The sequence below is a fragment of the Podarcis melisellensis genome (assembly GCF_964234715.1).
Source record: "Podarcis melisellensis genome assembly, chromosome: 1".
NCBI lineage: Eukaryota > Metazoa > Chordata > Lepidosauria > Squamata > Lacertidae > Podarcis > Podarcis melisellensis.
The window spans coordinates 69,139,333-69,156,863 of record NC_138528.1 but is presented as its reverse complement, the minus strand read 5'-3'; the positions used below and the strand labels follow the sequence as shown (position 1 = coordinate 69,156,863).

General features: G+C 42.5%; 1 protein-coding gene across 6 annotated transcripts in view; it reads right to left on the bottom strand.

Moving 5' to 3' along the window:
* Positions 1-423: 423 nt before the first annotated feature.
* The window catches only part of LMO1 (LIM domain only 1), a 98,312-nt gene continuing 81,204 nt past the window's right edge, over positions 424-17,531 (bottom strand). For all 6 annotated transcript variants that reach the window (XM_081903253.1, XM_081903252.1, XM_081903249.1 and 3 more), the window contains exons 3-4: positions 10,746-10,871; positions 424-881 (exon numbers count right to left, since the gene is read on the bottom strand). In XM_081903253.1, the coding sequence (XP_081759379.1) occupies positions 776-881; positions 10,746-10,871 (232 nt within the window). In that variant the 3' untranslated portion in view covers positions 424-775. The remainder of the gene's footprint in view (positions 882-10,745; positions 10,872-17,531) is intronic.

The following is a 17,531-nucleotide window of genomic DNA, read 5'->3' as shown; positions in this document are numbered from 1 at the left end:
CAGTGGTCAGATTGGCAATCCCTGATTTCCTGGTATATGTCACTCCAGGTTGCTGTGGCTTGGTGGGAAGGATCGTAGCTCAGTGGTAGAACATCTGCTTTGCACGCAGAAGGTCCCAGATTCAATTTTCAGCATGTTGTCTGTCAGGGTAGACAATATTGAGCCAGATGGACCAATAGGTAGCTTCCTATGTTCCTGCTGGCTGGTTTAAATATTAAGCTGCCTGAATGCAGAAATAGAAGGTATGTCATAGAGAACATTAGGATTCTTAGGCTACTGAAGAGCCCCAGGACAGAACTTCTCTTCTGCAATCTCAGACCACTCTGAGAACTTCCACATGGAGAAACTTGTGTGCATTGAGTGACATGGCTTCTTCCTATGTGAATACCGCCAGAGCAAATAATCGCTTAAAGATGGCCAGGAAACATTCATATTTTTTTTTAATTCACACCTGTAATAAAATTGCATTACATTTTTCATAAAATAAATGTTCCAGTTTATATACAGAAAAAACAGACTGTACAGAGCCCTCCCCCAAATATCCCCCCCAAAAACTCACGAACATACAGGCAATGCAGTGCTCAGCTAAGCAGGCACAACTGTACATCTAAAATTGTAACTGCTTTGTGTTGTGGGGAGGGGGAAAAATACTACAATGTATAGAGTCCTTTGTGGACCGAGAATTAAAAAAATATTGCAGGCAAGCTGACAGACGCCCTTCACTGCTAGTGCGGCTGAACGTCCATCCCACAGTGTTTCAGCAAAGCAGGGTTTGTTATTGAACTTGGGGCTCAAAGCTCCCGTTCAGCTGCCCCTCCTCATAGTCCATCTGACACAAGATCATGTTGTTCTTCAGGAAAAATTTGTCTCCCACGCAAAATCTAGAACACAGAAGAAAAAGAAGAGATCATTTACCTAAGGAAAGAAAAAATAAGAATCTCTTTTTCCTGACCTTGAGTAGGCAAGCAATGCATCATTTTTAAGGTATTTATGTTTTATTTTCCATTGGCTTTTGAGAAAAACAGAGGTGGTTATCTTGTGTGTCTTTTTCCTCCCCGCCTGAAAATATTGAATTTATTTACAAATACATTTCTATTACCACCACATCAGGAATGAAAAACACTTCTCAAAGAGATGAACATATAATGAACACAAAAGCAAAAAGTTTTTTGTTTTTTTTTTAAAGGGGCAGTGGGAATCAGAAGAACACAAAACTGGGTCGTATGGCAGGGTAAGCTTGTATAGATAAAAATGCTCCACAAAGATAGATTCAGATCACGCTTTTTGAGCTGCTATGAGCTGATTAAGAAACCCAAGAAGGGGGATTGGCCCTAACATTAGGCAAAGTTAGATGATTTGGTTCAAATGGCAAGTTTTAAAGGGCATAAAATGATCACTAATTTGGCTTATGATCATATTTTTAAACACCAAAGTGAGGGGTAGGAGAGAAGAATGCCATTAAGATTTTCTGCCTCTAGCATCAAAAGGTCCAGAGGCCTTCAATTATAACTGTTAATTGGAAACGTAAAATTAACCTGGTGATCTCAGGGGCCACAAACCAGGCTTATTCAACTTGTTTGGCCCTGAGTTTGCAATGCATCAGACGCTTCTGGCAATCCTTTAATAAATCAGCCCCTTTATGTTTAGTTACACACTCTCTCTCAGTGACCTATGAGAGGTCCAGTACCAGGCTGAGACTTGCAGGTGAGAACTGGAAGATTTGCCCAGGTAGTGGGCAGGTGGGGGAGCCAGGACCATGGACAGCTCACTGTGGAGCAGGATGGCATTCAGGCCCAATACAGATTCAGGTCAGATAGGGTGCTTCCATATGGTAATTTATTGTGGACTCAGGGCTGCTCCTGCATGCAACTTTTGCACAGCATCCATATGACAGTGATCTCATTAAAAAATGATGTTCTGTATCATTTTTAAAATTTAATCTGGATTTTCCATTTCTGTGGGAAATCTGATAAGTAAAAAAATAAAAGAATCACAAATAGTAAACGCAGAATAAATTAGGGAAGTGGGGAATGGGAGGGCATTTTGATAAGGATGACATTATGTGGTGGGTGAGAAAAGCTTGCAGCACAGGGTCCACAGTAAATGGCTGTGTGGAAGCATCTTAACTTGTGTTCTGGTGTTTTATGTCCAGCCTGACTATCATGTTCTGCACTGAGCTGTCCGTGGTCCTGGCCCCTTTGCTTATACACCTGCTGAACACTTCCAGTGCTCATCTAAGGTCTCAACCTGGTACTGGATGTAGGTGGTGCCTTCTGTCTTTAAATGCAACTGGGTTCTGCACACACACAAACACATGAGTCCCCATTCTTTGTATCACCCATCAAATTATAAAGGGTCTGACTTACGATCTCTAAAAGTGTAACCCCTCACAAACACCCACACCTTCATTCCAAGTCTGCCATAAATCTGCAAGCCCCTGTTGGTATTGAACCTAACTGAATTTGCTAAACCTTAAAAACAAGGATCTCCGCTATTACATTCACCTGATATGTAGTCTAGTTGACAGAAACAGTAGTCTGAAAGAGCCATGGCCGATGCTTATCTTAGTTACCAAATGAGAACTTGCAATGGCACTGTCTCTTCTCTTAGCCTCTTCCCATCTTAAAACTTAACCCATGTCTAAAAGGTAAAGGTAAAGCACCCCCGACAGTTAAGTCCAGTCGCGAACGACTCTGGGGTTGCGGCGCTCATCTCGCTTTACTGGCTGAGGGAGCCGACGTTTGTTCGCAGACAGTTTTTAAGGGTCATGTTGGCCAGCATGACTAAGCTGCTTCTGGTGAAACCAGAGCAGCGCATGGAAATCTATGTCTAGGTAATTTTTTTCACATTGTATATGGAATATTGCACCAACATAATATGAGCCATGTGCTATTTATTGGCTGTGAGTCCTAGAATACTCACTCCAGCTACAGAAGCTGAGGCTGCTGACCATACTCTTAGGCTGGGGGTGTTGTTTATGTGGTTTTGCTGGGTGGGGGTTGTTGCTGTTATTGAAATTAATTTTTTTGTATCATAATTTTTGATCTTATGATTTATGTGGAAATTGTTCTGTTTGGTTGTGTACTTTTTGATGTTTTATTTACTGTTTGACTACTTTTGTTATGTATGTGATTATGCATTTTTTTACATGTTGCAATCCCCCCTGAGCATGGTTCCAACTATGGAAAGCCAGCATACAAATAAAATGTTGTATGTATGTATTTCCTTTGACATTCATGTTACTTTTGATGAATGATGAGTAAGAAATGCAGTCTCCCAAAGCACAATTCTCCCACCCACACATTAAGCAAGACATGCTGAAGGGAGAGCTGGATCATGACAGCTAATCCTGTCCCTATAGGTGTACTTTATCCCCAGTGTCTTCACATTAAAAACAGGGCTATGCACACGTAGCATTGGCCACTTGTGAGATCATTTAGGTAAGGCTGAAATAACTTTGCCAGGCCCATAACAAAGACTAGCAGCTGAACTATAGGCACCAAGGCAAACTGTCTTCCTACTTCCTACTTTGCTGGGATGAAACACTTGATTGTATTCAGGGCTGTGCAAGAGGCATAATTTGAAAGGCATGGCTAGAGAATACTTCATGCACACCAAGTGTATGACTGGAGTGGAGGTGTCAGCCTTTGCACTTTGGTGGATACTTAATGCATTTTCTCTCAACCGAGGGACCAGGAACCTGCTAAGCACACTGAAAGGTAACTTGCTCTCTGGCAGCAAGAAACTTGCGTATATCACCAGAGATTCTTGCTGCTAAGCTTTGGAAAATGAATTTGCAGTACTCAAAAGTAAGTCACACTGTGTTCAGTGTGGTTTACTCCTGAGAAGATGGACTTCGGATTGCAATTTTAGTTTCACTGGGACCTACTTAAGCTTTTGGCTTAAGGAAGAGTCACACATTTATCATCAAACGTGCTGATGAGGGCTAGAATTATCCCGCAGTATAAAGGAAAGTGAGGTGTCGTTCCATCAAACACCTTCATGGAATGCATGCTTATTTTTCTTAGTCCTAGTTTGCTCATGACTTCAAACGTTTGAGAGCTTCAGTCCCATTGCAATACAGATCGAGGTACCATATCCAGGAAGCAATAATCATGGTTCCTTTTCATTGAATATCACCTACTGAAAAGGGTAATGATCGTTCATCTGGCTTATGTGGGAGACTCTGATCAGCATTTACGTGTGGACATCGGCATATATGCAGTTGAAGCAGCAAAAGAATGTCTTCCCCTTGTCCCCTGTCATCAGTTTCAAATAATGCCTAGGTCAGAAGTAGTCAACATGGTGGTCTGCAGATGTTGGACTGCAACTCCCATACCCACAAGCAGCATGGCCAACGGTCAAGGACGATGTGGATTGAAATCCAACAAGCTCTGCAGGCCACCATGTTGGCTATCCTCAATCTGGATGTTGCTTGAGAAGGATGGAACCAGAGAGAGGCAAAGCAGGTTTCATGCTGCTGCAGAAAAAAATTATAGACTTCACAGAATAGGAAATTAAACCCTCCCGCAGCAAACTTGCACACTGGGGAAATACTGGTTCTACTTAGCACGATGAAGTATCAGCGGTCTTGGTGACAGCTAATTTTCTTCTGACCCTCAGGTTTGCTGGCAGCTTAATTTGATGACAATAGGCAAGAAGCTTATGGGTTCAATGGGGAAAGGGTTAATTAATAGATCAGGTAAGATTCAGTTTGGTGCCCTATATGTATTAGCCTTATGAGAATTTCAAAACTCCTTTCAATACTACTGAGCTCTATGATTTTTGGGTTTCTATCAAGGAGATATAGACAAAATAATTATCACACCAGCTAAAATCCGCACCTCAAAATCTGTTGTGAAAAGTGCAGGGCCTCTCCAAGTGTTTTGCTGAATTGGAAAGGTTTCCCTTGCTGACTGAAAAACAGACAGCTGCTGACTCGCTACATATTTTTGCCTTAAACCAAGAAGCAAAAAACTGAAGGAGTAGTAATGCAAAATGAAGATTAAAGTCTTGCCACCGGCACAAGTGCAGCGCGCTTGACAGCTGCCTCTTGCCAAATCAGCGGAGGTTTCGAGGAGCAGGGATGGAAGACCTTGCAAAGCATGGAGAAGAAATGTGTTATGTTTGAGAAATGACATTTTGGAAGCTTCCCGACTAGAATTTCAAAGTGGGGTCAAACTAGCCCCCCCCCCGGCAGCTGGGCTGTGTCATATATTACATGGCAGCAGATGTGGGTTGGACATGGGGAGGGGGAGAAATTCAGTCAGTTTGCATTTATATGCGAATCTACCTAATTTTCACCTTCCGAACCGATGCACACTACTCTGAATTTTGCAATGTAGTTGTCCAACCCAAAAATACATACAAAAAAGGTGTATATTGGGGTAAAGTATGCACCAAAATGCAGGTCTTAATCAAAATCATATACAAAAATGCATTATATATGGGGACATTGCTGGTAAACACACACCAATGAGTTTATTTGGCATGTAACAACTCTGGATACTCAGTTATAGTGTAGTGTTGATAACGCCAAGGTTGCAGGTTTGATCTCCGTATGGGACAGCTGCATTTCCCTGCATTGCAGGGCGTTGGACTAGATGATCCTCAGGATCCCTTCCAACACTACAAATCTATGATTTCCACGATATTCACTTAAATGGGTTCATTTGGAGAGAGTGCAGAGATTTTCATGCAGCCTGGGGCATCCATATCATTTTCGATAACTGGTGTGCCTGAGGACTTGGTGAAAGGAACCAGTACCAGATGCAATGAGTAACCATCCACTTTATATGCTTACTGAGAAGTTAGTCCCACTGAGTTCAGTGGGGCTTACTCCCATGTAAGTGGGTGCAGAAGTGCAGCCCGAATCACCTCAGAATCAATGACTTGGACCCTAACTGTCCATTCTGCAAATACACGGTTCCAGAATGGCCTCTAGCTCTCTGGAGCAGCTTTTCAGAAAGCGCAGAAGGCAGGGAGAATCAGCAGAAATCATTTATTTTCATTCTGCTGGCATGAGCTTTTTTTTTTTTTTAAATGAGGTGTCCCATTCGCAGTCACTTTAGGAACCAATGTTTAAATTTATAACATTTGTTTAAAGCAGCAGGTAAATTGCCTTCAGGATTCTTTTAAACACTGCCTACAATTCTTGAAATGAGGTTGAGGATTTAAAAGGATTTTTTTAAAAAAAAAAACAAAAAACCCCAACAACAAATAAACCGAACAAACCCAGCTCTCATCTAACAAATTGCAATAGAGTTATTGCCAGGAAATATTTTAGAAGTAACAGTTAACGCTGACAGTAACACTAACAGTGCACTGTGGAAGATAATTAATGGAAATAGAGTGCTGAAGTAGTTTTGAGTTTGTGGCTTTAAAAAAACAGTGTGCTAACAGCACAGACAAGTCATCTAAAATGAGTCTAACTTTTGATCATATATCTGGGTGACATATATTTTAGGAAACCGGAGGGGGGGGGGACCTCTTCCATGACACACTTTTTGACATTTCTCAAGCACTGGAGTTGTGGGGTGTGTGTTTCACGGGTGTGTGTGTGTGTAAAGGCTATGACTTAAGAGAGGGGTGGGAGATCTTGCTTGACCATTGGCCAGTGTGCCTGGGACTGATGGAAGTTTGAGTCCAACAATATCTGGAGGGCCAGGGGCCACCTGCCTCTAACTTAACGCCCTAGAAGTAACATTCATTCATTTAATTTATGAAGCGCTTCCCATGAAACAAACTTGAGGAAATTAACAACCAAAGCATCTTTTAAAATGATAATTAAAAACAACACCATCAATAAAAACACATATAAAAACAATTTCAAATCCAATTGACAAGGTAGTATCTGATTTTGTTTCCATCCCTTCAGGTCCAAGGAACTTCATTATTATGTGCTTATCTCCCCCTTCCCTTCCAAACTTTGGAAAATATGCTCCACATCCTGGTTTGGATCTACTTATGAACTGGTTTTTAATTGTTTTTTTTAAAAAAGGAATTGTTTTCAGTGCTTTACATACATGGAATTGCTTATATAGTTCAAGATGCAATTAAGAAATGGAATCAAATAAATACAGAAATAAACATTAACCTAGCCTTTTCTTCATTCAGTAGCACCGAGAAACTACAAAGTATGGTTGCTGGGGTGTTGGTCTTGGACTGGGGAGAGCTGGGTTCAAATCCAGAAGAGCTATGCTAAATCCTCTGCAGGTGGGCCACTGTTGCTTACTGCAAGAAAGATGCTGCAGACCTGGCTCCTCCCCAGCCAGGTCAGCAGGAGCACTAGATTGGTGCTGCTGGTGCATTTGCACCCCCCTGACCTACCTGCCCCTCCCTCTCCCCATTTAAGCAACGGTGACTGGGGCGCTAGCATGGCTCCACCCTAACCAGCAAGCTCCTTCTGCTCAAATCTCTGATGAACCATCTTTGAAGATAGGGGATATCATAATCACTGAATGAAGGGTTGCTAGGAGGATAAAATAGCATAGCTCCATGAATGCTTGGAAGGAGATGATATAATTTTACAAATAAATAAATAAATGGAGCATTGTGATGCTTAAGGCTGAAGCTGCAGTGACTGTGAGTACAAGTCTATGTCTGGGAAAGTCGGAAAAACTTCAGCTTTGCCTTATTTCATAGAATGTCCAGACCATCAACTCAGCCAACTTTTCTCTTCATTTTTAATTAGGGTTGCTAAAGCTTTGTGAACAAGCCTCAGAAACTCCACTGTGTACTAAAAAGGTCTGCTGCGATGAAAGAAAGTATTTTTGTTACCATCATAGTACTAAAAAACAGTCAATACGTTTTCCTCACATAACTTTGGTAAAGGCCCCACAAACACATTTAAGGTCAGGGCAGACAGTAAGATCCTACATTCTAGCATTTTTCAACAAAGGTGGACGCAGAAATGGGGATATCTATCTGAACCCACTAGATGTCACTAGAACCTCAGTGGAATAGCCTATCAAATGGGACAGCTTGATTTATTGAGCTTGCTTCTTTCATACAGAAAGGCAGTCTACTCCAAACAAATAATGCCAGCTCCGTGTTTGATGCAGCCTTTTCAATAACAGCCACCCAAAACGACAGAATTCCTGATACTCTTAACTTCGGATATGTTCTGTTCCCCGCACCTTTCCGTCAGGGGAAACTACACTGACTTCACCGAAAAGCTAAATTATTTCATAGAAATGGTTGAGAAGAAATGCACTGGGTTTGCACTCAAGGGAGCCTGCATGGATGTGGAGCCAAGGAGTTTTGAGTAAAGTGAATGGATTCATCATGATAATGATGTTCTTTATGGCCAATCCACACGCCCACTGGTCACTGCTTTTAATATGATGTGGCCAAAAGGTGAGCACCCTTCACTTATTAATCTGGCGAGGGTGTTTCCATGGGATTACCAGAGAGCAGGGCTTTGCTGCTGTCTCTGCTCCCAGACTGTTCACCGATTGGTGTGGACACCTGCACTATCAAAGCCTATGTGTGACTGGTTGCTTATGCGCAGGTGCCCATGTGATTTGGGCTCTGGAACACATGGAAGCATACATGAAAGGAGCTACTTTGACAGTGCAGGTGTCTATGCCAACATGTGGACATTCAGAGTGCCAGCAGTGCAGCTCTACTCACTGGTAATCCTGTGGAGACCTTTTTGTGCATGAAGGTCTGTTGTCCGAATGTTTTGTCAAGCAAAAACGGATATGGCTTGCTAATTCCAAACTTCCTTAGTGTGGTGAAGCAACAGCAGCAACATGTCAAGCTGCCGATGAGCTGAGCTTTTTAGATTACCTGTTTGGCACATAGAGGTTTTTTAAAAAGTATATTAAGAGGTAGAAATAAGGTTTATCTGGGTTAAAGTAAGGCATGCAATGGATTTGTTGTTTGAAAGCAAGCTTATGCTAGGATGCCAGCTGAGTGGTTTAATTGTGTGCAGGAAACAGGAAGTGCTCCTACTTCCTGTCCTTCAGGCTTCTTCTAAATGTCTCAAGTTTCAATTAGACATTCCCCTCTGTGATGAGATGTGCGTGTTTATAAATGTGTTGAAATTTGGGAGCCAGACTGGGATGCGCAACTCTGTGATGCTCCTGCTCGCAACTCTGTAGGAGAAAGATGCAAAAGTTACGAAGAACTGGAAGCTTAAAAAAATTGTGCTTCCTTTCCCCTCTACGTGGTGTGGTGTCTGGAACTACTGTATTCCAAGAGCACAATCCTATACATATCTATTCAGAAATAAATCCCATTGAATTAAATGGGACTTAAGCACAGGTAAGTAGGCATAAAAATGGCAGGCTTAACATGGTTCCTAATTCCCAACACACTGATGTTCCTCTTTATTTAAAGCATTTTTATGGAAACTTGATTCTGAATTTCCAGTACTGCTACATTTGATATTGAACATTGTCAGATTCTGTTTCCTCACAGTTATCTGTACCAACCTGGTGCCCTCCTAATGTTGTGGACTACAATTTCATAATTCCTGATCACTGACCATGTTAGCTGGGGCTGAAAGGACTTGTAGTCCCAAACGTATGTGGAACACCAGGCTGGCTACCCTCATTTGCATGAAGCATTTCCGCCTTCTCTTTAGAGATACTGAAATACTTTTTAATTAGAATAGATGTCTCTAATTTTGCAAGCAGCCCTGCCTGGATTGCATGCTGTCTTGTTCTTGAATTTGATCTAGCTTAAAGCCTAGACCAAACACCACATTGAGTGCAAAGATCATCTGTGTGGCAAATCTCAATATGTACTATGAGGGTGTATATAGCAGGGCAGCAATGTTTGTAGCTGCTTCATAACTAACAAATTTCACTCCTTTTCCTGCCTTTGGAAACTCACTGAAACCTGAACCTTTCCCAAAAGGGCTCCGAGACCAGGCTGGCCTTGTGTAGAGTTTGGAATTTTAATGTGACAGGACTCCTAGGTTTGATGATTATGTGTCATTGGGAAATATGGTTGTTATCTGAGAGAAAAGCTCCAGGCCCCAGCTAACCCTCCTCAAATTAAACCTTAAGTGGATACTCTCCTGATATCCATGCACAACATACAAGTCGACCACGGTGCATTAAAAGCTGCAGGACACTTCAGTACAATGGTGATGCGAAGCACGCCAGAATAGCGACCGCGCTCTTCATTATATAGCCTCTCCTATTATAGCTTGCCTTTTAGGCACACATGATATGTCCCACTTAAAGCTGCGCTCTGAACAGACCCTCCCGACCGTGCGGCGAGCTGATGGGGCTCTGAGAGGAATTATTCTGAAGAGCTCTCTTTCCTTTGACTCTTCCCAGCCCGGCCTCTGAGCCTGTCAGATGCCCAACTTAAGTAACCTCGATTTAAAAAGTATTTATGCCAAGCCATCCTCATATCAATGGATGTGCAGCAGACCGACAAGAAGCTTGGCTTTGAAGCTGCTCATTCAGTTGCCTCGGTGCCGCTTAAGACCACCTGCTAGCCTGCAGCACAGCACTCACTTTGTTTGTTTGTTTGCTCCTGCCACAATCCAACCTACCACCAATTCCGCATGTTGGCCTATCAGGGGAAAGGCTCCAGTGTTCCATTAGCAGGTAAAATGACTCACCCAGCAGTGGCAATTTGAAGGCCTGGGAGAAGGTGATGGATATCAAACCGTGAGCCAGACTTTCTTGTTCCACTGGGATCAGGGGTGGGTGGGGGGTGGGGAATAACTTGCATTCTTTCTTTCTTTCTGTTCTGTTCATATAAAAGCCTCATGTCCTCACCTCTGGTTGCAAAGCTGGCAGGCAAAGCAGTCCAAATGGTAAACATTATCTCTGGCCCTCATCACCATCTCAAAGGCAGGGATCAGCTTACTGCAGGCAGCACAATTCCCCGTGGTCCCAAAGAGCCTGCCAAGGAAGCACAATCATTAGAAGCCGTTTTAATTAAATGGCGGAAGGACTAATTAAGTGTAATTAGCAGTATCAAATACTGTATTGCACCAATAAAGAGAAGTTGCCGTCCCTTATTTCGCTGACCAGCCAGTGTGTGGGAATGTGGGCTTAAATGGCATGGAGAAAAGAAAAAGGGAGAAGGAAAAGAAAGCTGGGCTCCTTTGCTCGGCTTCTGAGCCTCCTGCTAATTGACTGCCTAATGAAGAAATGCATTTTGCACACAGAGCACTATTTTGGGGCTTCCAACATCTTAGTCAAAGCAATCTAATTGCCCCCACCTTATGCAAATTAAGAGCATCTTTGCAGAACATCTTTACAGGCCCCTCTTTCAGACCTTCCGCTTTCTAATTTGCTATTCTTTCATCAATTCCTACTGATTTGTTAGCTATACGGGTGTGTGTATGTTGTTGTTTTTTTGGAGCACTGGATGTAAACATGTTCCCTGTGGACCACAATTTGCCTTTGTTATAGGCAGAAGTTGGGTGAAGTTAAGATGCCTGGGAGGCAGAGAGGGCAAAGTTTATTCTACATGATACTTAATTTTTTCAGACTTGGAGTGGTGGTGTCGGTGGGGGCATTTTCATTCTAGAACTAAACACTGAAATAGGATCCTATGCTGATGGGACCCCAGGGTGATAACAATCAATGCAAGTTTGGTTTGGCTCAAAAAATTCATCTGAATTATTTCACATTCAGTCATTTAGTGCTGAATTGGAAATGCAAGTTGATCTTTCCAGTGCAGAACAGATCCCATGACTGCTTCCACGTGGATCAAGATCACTATCTACCACATCACTGGAGGATTTTCTAGGACGTGGAGAAGTTGTGATCTGAACATACATGGGCATTCGCAAAAGCTACTCAGCCCATCCATATCCACTGGAAGAGTCAAGTTGACTCCATGTAAACCATGTTTACGTGGCCCAAAGTCTCCCTCTGAGAAGAGTCCAATCTTCCCACAGTTAAAATGTTAAGAATCTTAATTGGAATCTCAACCTGGAAATGAATTTTGGCAAAAAATAGTGTTGCTTCCCTCTTACTCCTTTCTCTTCAATTTCTCAATGAAAGTAATTCTTCCTCTACATCAATTGGTTCCACCCCACCCCCACCCCTGGTCTTTGGAGATAGCTTTTGTGTCAACACGAATGCTTTGCCAACTTTGTTATCTGCTTCCACAGATACTGGCTGCTTTCAGAGCATGACACTCCAAGAAGTACGGTTTGCTCTTCCAGGCCCACCTACAAGTCCTTGAAGATCGCTGCAGCATCACCAGCACATGAAGAATGCATCACAATAACTCTTAAAAAGAGGCGGGAATCTCTTGACAAGTATGACACAAGGGAAGTTCACCGTATCTCAGTCGTAGACCACAAGTTTTGTACTCAGAAGGTCCTGTATTTTCAGGTGAAAGAACCATAAGTAGCAGGGCCTGCAACCTCGGGGAGCTATGGCCAGTCAAGAGTAGAAAAAGCCAATGCAATTCTGGGCTGCATCAATAGGAGTATAGCATCTAGATCAAGGGAAGTAATAGTGCCACTGTATTCTGCTCTGGTCAGACCTCACCTGGAGTACTGTGTCCAGTTCTGGGCACCACAGTTCAAGAAGGACACTGACAAACTGGAACGTGTCCAGAGGAGGGCAACCAAAATGGTCAAAGGCCTGGAAACGATGCCTTATGAGGAACGGCTAAGGGAGCTGGGCATGTTTAGCCTGGAGAAGAGGAGGTTAAGGGGTGATATGATAGCCATGTTCAAATATATAAAAGGATGTCACATAGAGGAGGGAGAAAGGTTGTTTTCGGCTGCTCCAGAGAAGCGGACACGGAGCAATGGATCCAAACTACAAGAAAGAAGATTCCACCTAAACATTAGCAAGAACTTCCTGACAGTAAGAGCTGTTCGACAGTGGAATTTGCTGCCAAGGAGTGTGGTGGAGTCTCTTTCTTTGGAGGTCTTTAAGCAGAGGCTTGACAACCATATGTCAGGAGTGCTCTGATGGCGTTTCCTGCTTGGCAGGGGGTTGGACTCGATGGCCCTTGTGGTCTCTTCCAACTCTATGATTCTATGATTCTAGATGGACCATTGGACAGACTCAATATAAACCAACTTCATACCCGGTCAGATTAAGTTCCTCTTTAACAATAAATGTAGGCAATAAATAGCTTTATTTGAAAGGCAATAGGTTAGATCCTGATTGAGCGGGTTAAACTTTTAAAAATCAGTGGGATTCCACTCTTTCATGTCTCATTTTTCAGGCAGATTTCAATGGGGCGTAAGTACAACTAACTTACTCTAGATCCAATATGATTTATTATGTAATTACTACAGCGGTGTGGAAGACAGCGTTCTGTTGCCTTTTCCAACACACAAGAGCTAAACCTCTGTAGTTTGCAAATGACTCCACTTCAAAGTTTGTATGACAATGGTGCCAATGAATTGCTAGCTACACTTTAAGTAAAAAATACTCAGTAAAAACTACAAAATACACAGTGTGCTGATTTAGTATGTGAGTATGAGTCTGTGATAAGGTCTCTCTTATGTGTTCAAAACCTGGGGAGATGCATCCGTCTCCTCCTTCATTGTTGACTTTCAGGAGGAATCGAAAAACATTCTTGTTCACCCTGGCTTTTGATGACTGAAAGATACTGGCTGTGGCAACCTTGAAATTAGCAGCTGCTATAGTTTGCCATTGTGTTTTTAGATGTTCTATATGCTTTCAAATGTTTTAGTTGGTTTTAAAATTGGTTTTGTTTTAAATTGTATTGTTTCAACTTGTTCGTGTTTGCTGCTATAGAAATGTAACAATAATAACTGTTATTGATGCTTACGTCTTTTATAGATGTAAGCTACCTTGAGGGGAAGGCTCTTTAGGGCCAAATGAGTAGATAGAAATGCTTGTATATATAAATATTAATATGGGTCTAGTGCTATTGCTAATATTTGTGCTTTTAATCCTGAAGAGAAAATTTGCAATCTTCACTGCTTTCATCCTCACAACAGACTGGCAAGATGGTTCATTACTATTCTCATTTTACAGATGGGGAGCTGAATCTGAGATTTGTTGAAGGCCACACACAAGAAAGCTGTCACACGGATGCTACTTAAACCCAGATCTGAGTTCAGCTTTTCATCAACCGTGACGCATCCTTGCTTCCATTATAACTGAGCTCAGGCTGTAGTCTACCTCGACAGAGCCTTGAGAATCATGTTCCATCAGCGACTGGGTGCCGGAGTAAAAATATGCATCATAACCTTCTGATGACCTACTTCTATACGGTCTCACCATGAGGTGATGGGAAAAGTTACCACAAGGTCAGAGGAAAAACATTGTCTAGATCTGCGTGAAACCAGAGTTTCCTGTGCAGCCTGTTCTTGGAGAAGTGGGAGGGTATTTGAAGCTTTTGTCTCTTTCTCAAACAAAGTTAAGAGTATTTGTGCATGACTCTGAAGATCCAGAGTCTCTTTGTCCAGAGTTTTAGTGTCAGTCCTCTAACTTGCGCTTTAAAATAGAACCAAGCAAATATGGGGCGGCTGGTTCAGCGGTGGAGCAAGCTGATCGGGCGCCTGGAGTGGCGTGTGTACCCTGCACCCAGGGGCTGGGCCAGCCGCCTGTGGGGCAGGGAGAGCCAGGTCAGGATACTCCATGGGGCCTCTGAGGAGTCTGCCTGCCTCCTCCCACTTAGCTGCCCTACAGATGAGGCGGCGGGCGGACCGTTTGGGGCAGCGTGGAGACTGTGGGCACCCAAGCCACCACATCACTCCCAGGAGAGACGCATGGCTTTGGCGCGCTGCAGGCCTCGCAGTGAGTGCCGCCCGGCATTTTGTCACCCCCCTCAGTGGTGACACCCGGGGTGGCCTGCCCCCACCGCATCTCCTTCCTCCACCCCTGGGCTGGTTTGCACAAGCTTTAGATCTTTGAAAAGGCCTCCTCCGTTTCAGTAGTATTTCTTGGGCAAAGGGGCACACACATATGAATAGGACAAAATAAATGTGGAGAACACTACACTGGTTACCTCTACCTAAAATATTTGAGAGATAGCCTCTTCTGACGCCCCAGCAGTGAAGCCATCACTATCTCCAAAGGTTAGATATGAAGATCAATCTATTGCATGTTTACTCAGAAATTCATCTGTGTTAGCTGGATTTAGGCCTTTGGAAGTGTGTTTCGAATTCCAGCCTAAGTCAATTGATATGAAAGGTCTTTATTTGCATTAGTTTGTTGTAATGACTACGTTGAATGGATTTTATCCTATTGTTACTTTACATTGTTTTAGCTCAAGCTGTTATCTAACTTAATGGCCGCTATAGTGAACAACAGCTTTAAGCAAACAAGTAGAAAGAGGCATTAAATGAATTTTGCAATGAAAGGGAAACAAAGCCAGGAAATGACTATGCAGGGCATTTCACATCCCTCAAAAGTCATCCCACTGAAAAAGGAACCCCACAAACATTTGAACACTTCAAATCTCACATGAATTTGTTCAAACAGTGTGCTTTCTGGGGTCAGCTGAATATGATTTTTTGCCCCAAATAGTGTGGTGTAAAGGATTCTAATCTTTACTCAGCTATGAAGCTCACCTTGGGCCAGTCATTATTTCTCTAAACATAACCTACTTACAGGGTTGTTGTGAGGTAAAAAGGAGATAGGAAGGACCATGCATGCTACTTCCAGCTCCTTGGAGGGAAGGTGGGATAATAATAATAATAATAATAATAATAATAATAATAATAATAATAATAATTGCTGCTGCTACTGAATGACTACTAACTCATCACCTCTCTGTAGGTTTTATGAATATAAATGGCCTAAATCAGTTCAGGAAACTATAACATTGCCTCATCTTGATTTGGTTTGTGCTTTAGAAAGTATCCCCACTTCCTTTATCTTTGAAATGAGACTATACTTGTTTATCTTTAAAGGGACAGTAGTTCTATGAAAACTGGGAGGTAACACACAATGTGTTTATCAGACAGTTGCAAATTTGTGTCAATTTTGCCAATAAAATATAAATATCACTGATGGATGCAGCTCACTTAAATTGCAAAAAAATGGAGGTTCTCAGCATTTTATTGCTGCACTCATATTAATCTGTGTTACTCTTCAAAATGACAAAGTTGACAAGTTGCTTTCATCTTTGAAATCAGAATGCTACCCTTCTGATCTTTAAAATATCCACATCGGTTACCATTATAAAATAAATAAATCACTGCCCTATATCCAAATGGGGAAATTAGAAGCAAGCTAATCCTAGATTTGTTCAGAGCGCAATGCCACTCCATGTGCGAATATAAAAAAATCCATTATTCATTAGCATCACAGTTGTGTGGAGCTCAATCTAGATTAAACAAAAAAAGGGGGCAGACAGCACCATCTGCATTGTTAAACAGGCACTTTTTGTCACCCTTTGAATTAGCGGCTTCTCTAAATGGAAATGATGGGAAGTTTGGACAGATGTTCACTTAACTATTTAAACAGTCAGCTTAAGGAACATGAAAAATGTATTTGGTACTGGATTCACCTGCCTCCTTCCAGGGGCTTTGGGGGTAAGACAGTGTTAAACAGCTTTGAATGTTTGCATAAGATTTAAGGCTTATGTTCTGTCCAGCTGAAATCATGTTGCTTTTTTAATGTCTGCAACAAATATAGCTCCCAGCTAGTCTGCGTGCTAATCTCGTTCTCGGCCTCAAACATTTCTTCCCACTCTTCAGTATATGGATATATCTCACTTACTCTAGCACTTCCAAGTTCAAAGTGTCTTTTGTGGGAACGACACAGAAGGGTAAAGTTGCTTGCATTAAAAAATGTCCTAGGATGTTCAACCAGCAGTTAGGTAATCTAAGTGGGGTTGTCAACAGGAACTAAGGGACATAAACTGAATACATCTGCTATGCGTTCTAGACTGAGTTCTTTGGCATGCACAGGTTATGTTCCCAGACAATTGGTCATGACTTTCAAAATGATGTACAAGCAGAGTTTGAGGGCAGAAAACAAGCTTTGATTTTTCAACACATTGGCTTGCATCCTAGAATAACTTACCTTAAATAAGTTCACAGAAGGGAAGGTTTCCATGACTTTCTCCCCATTGCAGCCGCCACCACACCTATAAAGTTACTCTGGAGCCCTCTTAAACAATGTGGAATGGGGTCCCAGAGGATTTTTGGGGATGAGAAGATGGGTGAACTTCCTTAAGTCAACTTAGCTTAGGATCCAAACCTTTCTTCCTTTCTTCTCCCCCCACCCCCAAGATGAGGTGAGGTGATGACCACCAACTTGGATGACTTAGACTGGGGGAACTTTTGGGCCTTCAGATGCTGTTGTACAACTCCCACCATCTCTAACTATTGGGATATTCTGCCTGGGGATGATGGGAGTTGGGGGTCCCAACAACATCTGGAAGGTCACAGGTTCTCCATTCCTGGATCAATTACAATTAGTAGTGACAGCTAAATGGTTTGCTATTAGTAGCAGGTTGGGGTGAGGGCACCAAGAAATGATCCGCACCGCACACTCCTATAGGCATGCAACTGGCCAAAGCTGGTAACAACATGTTGGAACAGAAAGACTTTGATTTGAACCAGCCTTCCCCAACGATGCCTTCCAGATGTTTTGGGCCAT